Source organism: Tupaia chinensis, unplaced genomic scaffold, assembly GCF_000334495.1.
Source record: "Tupaia chinensis unplaced genomic scaffold, TupChi_1.0 Scaffold000178_1, whole genome shotgun sequence".
NCBI lineage: Eukaryota > Metazoa > Chordata > Mammalia > Scandentia > Tupaiidae > Tupaia > Tupaia belangeri.
Window position 1 is genome coordinate 725,010 of NW_006159653.1, and position 11,780 is coordinate 736,789.

Here is an 11,780-nt window from a genome sequence, read left to right on the forward strand (position 1 = left end):
TCGGGTGGACGGCGGGGGAGGCCGAGCTGCCACCGTGAGGGCGACCAGCCTCCCACACGCCCGGGCCAGTCACTTCTGCCACGGGCGGGCACAGGAACTGGGGTGGGGGGTCCGGCCTTCTCTGGCCGCAGTTTCCCTACTGGTAAGGAGCAAGACAGGCCCTGAAGCCTGGGGCAGGGGTCCAAGAGTTCGGATCTCACTCCTGTGCGGACGGCGCGCACCTGAGACGGCCCGATGAAGTCGTCCAGGTCCGTGAGCTGCAGCGCCCCGCTGAAGGGCGACGCCATGACGGCCACACTGTCGCAGGCGTCGCCAAACGGCGCGAAACGAAGAGGCTGTTCCGCCACGCTGCCGGAAAGCGCCCCTCGCGCATGCGCAGCTCGTTCGACGGGGCTGCCGAGCGCGCGCCCTCTGCTGGCGGGCCCGAGGGCCGACCCAGCGTCCTTCCCTCCCCGCGCGGGGCGGGTGTGAGCGGCAGCGTAGACAGGGACGCAGCTCCCCGCTGCACAGCGCGGCCTATTCGGTGGCCCGCTGCTTTCCTGCCGGCCCCGTGTCGGGGGTTCAGGGACGCCCGCCTTCCCCCCGAAGGAAATGCGGGGGCCAGGGAGTACCGATTTCTTGCGATCTGTGGTTCCGTGGGGTCGGGGTTCAGGAAGGGGCCCACGGGACCTGTGCCACGTCTGCCGCTCGCCCGGCGCGATTTGGGAAGCGCTCAGTGACAGCTGGGGGTTCGCTGTCAGGACGTTACAGAGAACTGCCATGCCGAGCCAGGAGGCCAGGAGCCAGGAGCCAGGAGCCAGGGCAGGCTGGGTGCTCTGCAGCTGGCCCCTGCTGCACCTGTGACTCAGGTCCTGCCTGCGGCCTTCCTGTGGGCCCTGGCTTGGACAGAACTTTCTTCCTTGGTGCCTGGGCCAGGTGGGTTTCCAGGTGCCACATCCCTCTGGCCAGCAATCCCGCCCGAGGTCTGAGATGTGCCTAAATTTGAAGAAGCTCACCCCGGTCACAAAAGAACTGTCACTGAAACGCAGGGCAGTGCTAGAGGTGGCTTGCCTTGGGGCTGGCCTCCGGGAGCACTCTGGACTTGGGTGAGCAGGGGATGGTCTCTGGGGGGTTCAGTCTGCCCCCCTGAAACCTAAGTCTGTAGGAGCAGGCAGTGGGTGCTGTGGAGAGGGGTGCAGGTCGGGCCAGCAGAGGACGCCAGCAGAGGACAGGCCACATATCCTGGTCGTCATGGGACGTGGCACTGACACGCCCCACATGCCCATGTGTGTGCATGCCAAAAGTCCTGAGAGGAGCATGGAGAAGGGACTGCGTGGTCAGCCCTCCTGGGGAATGTTTCTCACTCCCTCGGACCTCTCTGTCCCTCTCCATGAATGCATATGCCTACAGCAAAACCAAAAGCAGGCTGGGGCAGCACGGGGTGTGGAGGTGAAGGCAGTGGACCCACACGGCTGACTGCTCGGTTCAAGTCCTGAGTCCAGCCGCTTCATGCCCAGCGCGTGTGTGTGCGTGCCCAAAATCCCACGAGGAGAATGGAGAAGAGATTGTGGAGAGGACATCCCTCCTGGGGGAGTGATTTCTCACTTTCCCTCTCTCTGCCCCTCTACAGGGAGTATACACCCTCTAGCAAATAATCATAAAAGGTCGCTAAAGGCCCCTCCTCAGGGCACAAGTGGTAGGGCACTGTGTGCAGGCTGGGGTCACATGACGGGCTGGGTCTGCACCCTGGCCCAGCTAGACCGGCTGGACCAGCAGCACGCGCCGTGGGCCTCGCTGACTGGGAGGCCGGGCAGAGGGCGAGACCCTGCCAGCTGCCTGTCTCTCCCTTCTCGCCTCCTGTGCTCACTCTCATCCAACATTATATGTTACGTGTCTTTTACTGCCATCTAAAGTATGAATAATGTAACACATCAGAAACTCCGCGTGGTATGTGAGTTAGGTCTTAATACAGAAATTCAAATGAAAGGGGTGCTAGGAGCCCACCAGACAGGAGCCCCCTTGCTGCTCCGAAGACTCGAGAGGCCGTTTCCACCCCCTTGGCCCTGTCGCCCCATTGGAGGACATGGTGGCCCACGGAGTCCTTTCTGGTTCAGGAAGCGTGGCCGGGGGTGTGGTCTCACCACACACTCGTGCACACAGGAGGGCAGACTGGCTGCTCTGGGCAGAGGGTGGGGGCCGCAGCCGCAGGGTCTCCCCTCGGCGGCCCCTGGGGCCCTGGCTGTGCTGTGCTTTGCAGACTGTTTCATCATCATCATTAGCTGGTATTTACCAGGCGCTTCCCAGGCGCGAGTCCCCAGACCCTGGGAATAGCAGGGCTTACACGGCGGGGGGCGGGGTGACGCGGGTGCTGAGTCGCTGTGAGCGCCAGTGGGCGCCCCTGTGGGGTGCGAGCAGCCCCGGCCCCCGCCACTGAGGTGCCTGCAGCTGCCCTGGCCACTGGCTGGGAGGAAGCTCCGCGCTCCTCTGGGCTACCAGAGTCCACTGGGGCTGGTGGAGTGGCCCAGTCCCTCCCAAGGGCTGGGGTCTGAGTTCCGCCCCCGGAGGACTCTGCCCCGTGGAGGTGTCGGGGACTGCCATTCCGCAGGCCGGGGATCAAGATCACAGACACATTCTCTCTTGGCTCTGGAGGCTGGGTGCTCCCCCCAGGGGCTGCTCTCTCCGCTCCTGGTGGCCCTGGTGGCCCTCGGTTTGTGGCGGCCTTGCTCCAGTCTCGTCGGGAGCCAGAGTCTGAGCCGAGCAGCGGTGCCCGTAGACTGGCTAGGCCAGCTGCACAGCGAGGTGGAAGGAGACGGTCTCCTCCAGAAAATGCCAGGTGGGCTTGTTCAGAACCACTGGCTGCAAGGCCTGGCACATGGATGCCGTCCTCAGGCATTAGATGACACCTGCTTTGCTTCCGCCCCACACGCCCTCATTGCTCTGTAAGAGTAAAACCTAGGACAGCCGAGGAGTGGCTAGGGGTCGCGGCTCTCCCTGCAGGCGCGTGCATGCGCGTGTGCAGTCTGTCCTTTCTGCATCCACTGCCACTCCCATTCAAGGCCCACGTCCACACCTTGCAGGCTGAGGGTGACTGGCCCGTCTCCACGTGGCTACCTTCTCGTGTGTCTTCTCTGTCACTTAATGGTACTTGCCATTGGGTTAGGGCCCAGCCTAATCCGAGCCCCCCCCCCTCCCCCCGTCTCTGGAACGATGTTAGTGGCACCGGCCTTTTCCACAGGTGGTCAGGGTGCAGGTGCAGGCGGGCACCCCGAGCGGGCACAGTGCTCATCTCCACGTACTCCTGGAACTCCTCGGGGTTCAGAGAGGTGGGTGGGGTGGGAGCGAGCGGTGGGCAGCTCTGGCCCAGAGCCGTGTGTGCTGGAGGAGCTGACCCTGGGCCGGGGCATTGTCTGGGCATGGGAGAGACTGACAGAGGCTGGGAGAGAAGTGCAGTTTCCACAGTGAATCTCGGTCTTTTTCTAAGTGTCCCATTTCAAGTACATGCTGTGTCCACAGGTCCCTGGGCAGAAGCAGGGTTCACCCCGCCATGTTCCAGGGGCCAGACTGTGGACGCGGGCCTCGGCCACATGGCCTCGATCTCCAAGGTCCAAAGGACCTGCTGGGGCCCTGGCACACAGGGTGGGAGAGGTGCCCGGGGCCCGTGGGCTCACTGTCCCAGCCACCCAGCACTGCAGTGTCGCCGGGTGGGTAGCCCTGCTCATCATGGGCTCCCAGTGTTCAATCTGGGGCCCAGGAGCTGCCTGGCAGGTGGGTGGGGAGGCCCGGGGATCTGTGAGTACTCTGCCTGGGCGAGTTTCCTACGGCACTTGGGCCAGGCCACTCTAGCGCCTCTCTACCCATGCCCACATGCTTTGTGACCCAGGCCCACCCTGCCCTGTCAGTGTGAGCTGACCGGGTCTCCTTTCCACGTGAGGATCTTCGCACCTAGAGGCTCTGGGAGGTCAGCCCAGGACCCTAACTGGCGGGGCGCACCCCTGCCTCATGGACACAAGTGCCCGAGCTGGCCCCTGCAGAACCAGCCATACAGCCCGGGGCCCAGGCCCCATCTCCTCAGGCCACATTCTGGGCTGCAGGAAAGGGAGGCCCCAGATGGGGGACATGTCCCCTGGGGGCCCCCTCTTGGCCTTGGCTCCCCTCGGCCACAGGAGAGCCTCGCTGTGGGAGGAAGGAGGGCCGGGTGTGGAGAACCATTAGCTGTAATCAACACGGGAGCCCTCCCTCAGGGCGGCCACAGCTTGTCAACAGGTGGAAGCCTACAGCACCCGGAGGCCAGGCAGGCGGCAATTAGCAGCTAATGAGGAGGCCTGCCATGACCCGCCAGCCCCAGGGAGCCAGTGGCAGGCTGGGAGGCGGGCTGGCAGGCAGGCGGGCCTCCCTTGCAGTGTGGAGTTCGGGGATGACCCTAGTGACTGGGGGAAGGCAGGTGGCATGGCACAGGCACACACACAGCAGAGGAGCTGCCGTCTCTGCCTCCACCCCGAGGGGCGTCTCGGGAGTCCCAGGGCGAGGGGACGCGCAGACTCCCCGCAGCCCGCCTGTGCCTGGCCTGGAGCTGCTGGGAGAGCCAGAAAGAGCCCCTAGGAGCAGCCGCTGCAGGCAGACGGGAGGTGCCCGTCAAGGAGAGCCGCCACCTGCTGGTGCCCGGGCCCGTGCTGGCGGGCGGGAGGTGCCTGTGCAGTTGCACACTGTCTGGGGCTCCCGAAGAGTTCCGTGCCTTGGCAGTCATGGGGCTGCGTCATGGGCCAGGCCGCCTTCCGTCCACTGGCCGCGGTGTTTGTGGACCCTCCTGGTTTCTGGAGAGACCTGGGCGGCAGCCCTGGCCAGCGGCCCATGGAGCCCCAGGGCCATCTCCGAGAAGCCCGCCCGCACCTCGGGGCAGGGGGCAGGGCCCATGGCTCCGGGATGCTGCCCTCCCTGGGCGTGCCCTGTCCCCACCTGTCTGAGTGCAAAGTCACGTGGCCACCCTTAGCTCAGGAGTTCGGGACCCAGGTGAGGGTGTGTGGGGGCTCCACTCCTGGCCTGGCCTCTCCCTGGTTCAACCATGGGCCTGGGGTCTCCCTGGAAGCCACACAGAGCCTGGAGTATGGCTCAGATACCTTTTGAGGGAGAACTCAGGGCTTGAGAAGCACCGAGACAGAGGGGCGTGGGGGCAGCCCTGGTCTCAGAGACCTGGGAGCCACTGTCTGGGGGGCCATCTAGTCTTTCCTTGTGATGTTCCTGCCGGTCCGTGAGGTCTAGCCTGGCCTGTGCCCTAAAGGCTCACCTAGAAGGGCGTGAGCTGCTCTGGGGGATGGGCCGCTCCTGGGATTAAGCTCCAGGGGTGTCTAGGCCCTCCCTGCTGTCAGGTCCGCGCCCGGGCTCCTGTCTGCCCTCCTCTGAGAGCCCCGCATTCCTCCGCCCGTCCTTGTCCTCGCGATCCTGTCAGGGAGCCCTTCCCGTGCGGCTCTGGGGCAGGCGTGTCGGGGGCCACAGCAGGCCCACTCCTTCCCTGGGAAGGCGCCCCCTTTGCTACCAGCTCCGGCTCGGCCCAGGCTTGAGTGGGGCAGCAATGGGCCTGTGTCCCCACCGGGACCTAGCAGGCGGCCTCTGCCTCCTAGGGGCTCCCCCAGGAGAGTGGTGAAGCCCCTGTGGAGTCGTTGCCCTGGGCGGCCTCGCCAGGCGGACACTGAGTTGCCCAACTGCAGAAAGAGGTCCTCGAGGGGACCACAAACACCTGCTCGGGAACGATGGGGTGGGGCACCTGATGGGCCAGGGCGATTGAACCCGCGAGGCTGCAAGGGCGCCTCACAGTAACTGGGAGACAGGGAGTAGAGCCCAGTGGGACAGGTCGGCCTGCCCGCCCCTACCCAGCATGCACTGTGCCTTGTGCACTCTCACCCCAGGACCTGGAGCTGGGGTCCATGAATTCCAGACCCCCTGTGACTTTAAAGGTGTCTAAGGCACTGTGGCAGGCCCCCTGTGCGCGCAGTGCCGCAGCATGGGGATAGGCTGAGAGTGTGGCTGGGCCAGCTCCGGGCAGCCTGTGGGGGCCTGGCTCTGCTGTGGGGCTCAGTGTCCATCTACAATGGGGTGTGGGCAGGGTGGTCCTCAGGGAGGATGGGCTCTCTCCTGTACGTGTCCTTCAGGCCTGGCAGGATGTGGACTCCCATTTGGGTGGCTAACCCCAGCCCCAGCTCCAACCAAGCCCGCCCACCCAGGTCGGGTCCTGGCCCTCAGCCCTCCCTGGCTTTGGCCTCAGCTCCTTGCAAGGTGGGTCACCCTTGCTCTCCAGCCAGCACCCCACCTCCTAGGTTCACTGAGCCCTCTGCTCCAAGGCTCCCACCCTGCCTGGCAGCCCTGACGGGGACGGGTGGGAGCAGGCTCGAGGGCTGGGGCTCAGCCCAGGGGTTGCACCCGGGAGTGCTCGGCTGCAGGCATGTATGCACACTGCGTCCTCAGCCCTGCCCCCCCAGCCCAGTGCTCACTGAGAGTCTGAGGGTGTGGGTCCTGACTCTGGGTACCTGGAGGCCCTTGGGCAGTCCCAGATAGCAGGCCCATGCAGCTGGGGCTCAAACACCAGACTGGCCAGCGCTGGCTGTTAGCCTCAGGTGTGTGGGGAGCAGAGCTCCTTCCAAAGACACCTGAGACACACTGACCATGTCTCTGCCCCAGCCAGGGCAGGGACTGGAGACCCAGGCGGCACCCTAGGGGCCCTGCAGGCCATGGGCTCCATCAGTCACAGGCTGAGCGTCGAAGACACCCAGCTTCATGGGGGATGTGGGTAGGCAGTGTGCCAATGTGGCAACTGGTCTGGTGCCGGGACTGCTCTGCAGAGCGCGACTTCTGAGTGAGAGGGCTGTGGGTTAGGAATAAACATAAGAATGAACACACAAAAACGTACGAGTGTGGAAAAGCGAGGGTCAGGTGGGTCCCCACTTCTCTGATGGAGAAAGCTGCGACCTCGAACCAGCCTCAGGGTTATTATCTTCTAGGGCAGAGATGGGAAGAGGGCATGGGAGGCAGAGCGCGCTGTTCACAGACGCGAATCGGCCGCGAAGTGAGGACGCAGGCTCAGTGCTTCCCTGATCCACACACGCGTGCGACTCCCTTTAACCTGGTACAGCTCTGCAGTGTGGACGGCGTGCAGCTAGCATGTTCCTGTGGTAATTGCTTCATTGCTGTAGAAATGGAGCTCACGAGGCACATTTCTGCATGTGTCTGTCGATGGAAAAGAGCCCACTCGGTAAAAGTAACCGATGCGGTTTATTTCTGTGCCAAACAGGAGTGACCTCGGCCAGAGCAGAGGCAGAACACGCCTTCCTCTTGGGGTGACCAGGCACACGGGTTCCTTTTATTTGATTTTCATAGTGAGAGACAGGGTTTGGAATTAGTGAAGTGTTTTCCATTGGTCTGGCCCAAAAAGGCGAGACACGAGCGGGGGGCTTGCAGGTTCTAGGTGGGTTTTACAGCTTTTAGGGTGATGATTGGAAAAGGAAGGGTGCTGAGGTCAGAAAGGAACTACCAAAACAGTGATGAGGAGGCTTAATACACACCACAAAGGGACCCCAGTGCTATGCCAGCGCGGGATACAGGGAGAGTCTATCACCAATGGGCCAGGATGGTCTGTCACATCTGTGGGCACGACTCGCCCAGGCCCTCTGAACAGGACCTTGGACAACTAGGAGAAAGCAGCCAGACTTCCGCCCACATGTCTGCAGGCCGCCAGGTTTGCTGAGAGTACCTGCTCTCCACAGTCTGCCTTTCCCGGGTGGGAGCAGAGACAAGGGCTGCCGCCACCATCTCTGGGCCCAGGTCACACGGCAAGTTCTGGCTGGTGCCCAGGGACAGGCTGGGCCAGCACCTTGGCCACTTTCTCCCACTGGTTTCCCAGGGAGCTACAGCTGGCCCTGGCTGTGGTACCATGGTGCCAGCCTCAGGGAGAACCTCAGTGGTCAGAAGCCTGGGGCCATTGGCTCCTCCCCCCAGGCCCTCCTCCACCACGCACCTGGTGTGCCCAGGCTCCTCTGGGAGGTGCACACGGGATTGCTCCCATCAGGAAGATGGGCGTGGGTAAGCAGGACACTGCCCTGTCCCTGTCCTGCAGCCCGGCCATCTGCCTGGGTCTTGCATGTGCCAGGGTGCCGCCCCAAGCTGAACTGGGGCATGAGCTGGGCTGGGGTTCGATCCCCGGGAGCCAGACCTCAGAGCTGCACCCATGCTCCTTGGCCATCTGCCTGGGTCTTGCATGTGCCAGGGTGCCGCCCAAAGCTGCTTCCCAGACATGAGCTGGGCTGGGGTTCGATCCCCGGGAGCCAGACCTCAGAGCTGCACCCATGCTCCTTGGCCAAAGCCAGAAGCCCAGTTTGTTTTTTAGTTTTGCTAAAGGGTATGTGCACTTGCCAGAGAGAGAGAGAGAACCCCCACAGGGGCTGGCCACACTGCAGTCCCTTCTCCTCCAGTCTCTTCTTGGGATTTTGGGCACACACACACACCTATGCATGTGCGCTCGCCAGAGGTAGAGAAAGAGAGAGACCCACCTGCCTTAGTCACTGTGCCACCAGCTGATCCCAGAAGGCCCAGTCTCTGTGAGGGTTCTGGGTGGTCATTTGATCTGCCCAGGCCTGTCTCCCTTCTGTAAAATGAGGGTTAAAAGCCACTGCCCATGGCTCTGAGTCTGTAGGGGTACTGCCGACCTGGTGTCATGGAGAAGCCAGTGTTTGAGGGCAGAGGATTAACTTCTCAGAGTCAGGAAGACCAGGCTATCCAGGAAGGCTTCCTGGAAAAGGTGACCCAGAGCAGAGATCCGGGGACGGGTCTGCCCAGGCCAGGGTATGCTGGTCCTGTTACCGAACTCAGATCACGTCTGCTCGCCCAAGAGTTGTAAAACCAAACCACAGGCACATGGTGTGAGGAGGGGGAGTCGGAGTCCAGCTTCATTGCAAAGCAAAAAGCAAGGAGAGCGGGCAGCTCATGAAAAGACCCGGTCTCCCCAAGAGGTTCCCCACATGCGTTTTTAAGGACAAAATTAGGGGCAGAGGTCCCAGGTGCACGATCAGTTCAGTGATTGGTTTGTGGACAGAAGTCTGACTGCTGTGTCCTATTTTTCCAAAGTGCTTTCAAGAGGGCCCAGGAGGAGTCACGCCCACAAACATTAACAGACGTTTCCCCATTTATCAGGGTTCTTCCTGCATCCTGTCCCGGGCGCCGTGTCTCTGAGATGTATATCCAGCGGATTGCAGCGTATTCTTCTGCTAACCTCTTCCCAAGGCACAGACCTGCCCTTTCCTTGAGACGTAGCTTACGCGTTTCTTTGCGAATCTCTTCCCAGGACACAGCTCCTCCCTTCCAATCACCAGCCTCGGGATTGTGGAACCCGCCTACGACCTACAAGCCCCCCCTTCCACCTGTTCCGCCTTTTTGGGCCAGACCAATGGAAATCTCTTTACTAAATTTTGTCTGTCAGTCTCAAAAACAAATAAAAGGAACCCCTGAACGTGATCACCCCCAGAAAGGCATGTATGTCTCTTCTCTGGGCCTAGGTCACTCACATTTAGCTTGGAAATAAACCACATTATTATTAATGATTCATTTTTACAGTTGGTTATTTTTCCGTCGAAGATGGTGACCACGAAGGGACCAGAGGCAAACCGGAGATCTTCCGAGGGGACGCTTTGTCCCCGGTGCCTGGTACCAGCAGTGGGCCCTTCGTACCCTCTCCGCTCGAGCCTCTCCGGGGAGATTCAGTAAGTCCTCCGGCCTCGGACCTCCCAAAATGTGGTAGGCAGCCTGGTTTATTCCTAAGCTGGTTGCCTGTCCGTCTGTCTTATGTTTGTCTACCTGTTTTGGGTAACCCGGTTTGCACCCCGGGTGAGGGGCAGGGGTTTGCTCTCTTCGGGTGAGGGGCGGCGGTTTGCACCCCTCGGGTGAGGGGCAGTGCTTTGCTCTCTCTGAGCTAGGTGTGGTGTTTTGTTCCCCTTTGAGTGGATAGTTAGGAAACTAAAAGTATGAAAGTGCATTAGTTAAAAAAGAAAAAGAAGGGGAAAATAGGAAATAGCAGCCGGACTTCCACAGGTTCAAGGGACGTGACCATCTCTGGGCTTTCTTGATTGGGAAGACCTCAGATAATTAAATTTCCGTTCAGGTGTCTGGAGCCATCCAGCCTGGGGTCTTTGGGGTCACAGCCAGCAGTTTCCAGCCTATAGAACCTCCTAGTACTGGAATGAAAACCTTCTCTTTCCTCTCAGCGACAGTTTGGGGGTCAATGGCCCTCACTCACGGTCAGTGTCTTTTCATTGTCATAACCAAAGACCGAAGACCTCCTCCTTACCCTGGGCCGTTACGAAGGAGATGGCTTTCTGTCTCAAGAACCTTAGAGCATTAGAGGTCTCTGCTGGTTTCAGCTCTTCCCTTCTGCCCACACTGGGCCGAGACGGGCAAGCAGAAGCGGAGCCCAGAGCTGAGTGCAGCCTGGCGAGGCCTCATTGCCCAGTTGCCGCGGGTTAGGATTAGGCCCAAGAGCGACCACACCAGAAACAAGCTCTGAAGCCCAGCGACTGTTTACCCAGCGTCTTAGCGTGACAGGGAGATCCTGACCGGAACACGTCTGACCTTACGGAAGGCGAAGGGAACGGATGTTTGGTGTTGGCAGGTGCAGGGTAAACAACCCGAGTTTCTTCTGTTCCCTGAGCGCGGAAAGGCCAATGGCAGCCCGGGGCAGACTGGCGCAACACCCCACACGGAGCCAAGTGGGCCTGCGGAGGGGCTGTCCTCGCAGGGGTGCCATCCCCGCAGCCGGCGGGCACAGGGCCCCTGCGCCCTCCTCCTCCCCCAGCCGCCGGGCTTTTCCCCGGGCCCGCCGTCCCTGTGGGCGGCAGGTGGCTAGCCGTGAGCAGGGAGCTCTAAGAGGAGAGCAGGACACAGCCATGCCCATCACACTGCGTCAGGCGTCACACCCGGACGCTCCGGGAGGTGTCCTCTTCCCACCCAGCTGCTGGTGCCGGGAAGGCCGGGCAAGCGCCGTTTTCCTTCCTTGGGACCTGAGGGAGACGCACAGGGCTGATCGTAAATTCCCCTCTTATTCCTCGTACGTACAAAAAGACCCAAGCAGACATTTTGGTCAGCATCCCGATTCCCACTGGGAATAAGCCGATTGGGCAGCCTGTCCTAACTAGGGTGCCCCTGTCGAATGGCTCACACCGGGCACACACAGTGAGGTGGTCACATCCCTCGAGTTCTTCCCTGTGAGAGAGGCGTGAGCACAGGAGAAAGCCCAGGAATTCCAGCGAAGGACAGAGATGAGCCACAGACCCCCGCCGCTGAATATCCATGATCACCTCTGGTAATAAAATGACACCCGGACCAGCACAGTGGCTTTGTCGGGGGACTCCCATGTAGTTGACTGCGGTTCGAGTCCCAGACCCGGTGGCTTAAACTCACGCCGGGCGTGTGTGCGTGCGTGCCCAAGATCCCGAGAGGAGAATGGAGGAGAAGGGATTGCGGCGTGGCCATCCCCCCTGGGGGGTGATTTCTCGCTTTCTCTCTCTGTCTTTCTGGTGAACGCATCCGCCCTGTAGCAAACAAACAAACAAACAAACAAAAAAAACCTCCAATAAATAAATAAATAAATAAATAAATAAAATAAAATGACACCTAACCAGTTCCAAACGCAGCAGTTGCTACTTAGCAACCTGCCTGCCCAGAGGTCTTCTGTGTGCACTTTTCTAAAATCTTTCTTTCCTATTAAATGCTCTTTTTTTTTTTTTTTTTTTTTTTAGTGGTTTTTCCTATTAGGGCGGGGCATTCCC

At 60.9% G+C, this 11,780-nt stretch overlaps 1 protein-coding gene across 1 annotated transcript in view; it reads right to left on the reverse strand.

Annotated features, from left to right (window-relative positions):
* Positions 1–339, reverse strand: part of CIAO3 (cytosolic iron-sulfur assembly component 3) — a 10,070-nt gene extending 9,731 nt beyond the window's left edge. Inside the window, exon 1 of the mRNA XM_006146360.3 lies at positions 222–339. Coding sequence (XP_006146422.1) covers positions 222–287 — 66 coding nt within the window. The 5' untranslated portion in view covers positions 288–339. The remainder of the gene's footprint in view (positions 1–221) is intronic.
* Positions 340–11,780: the final 11,441 nt, after the last annotated feature.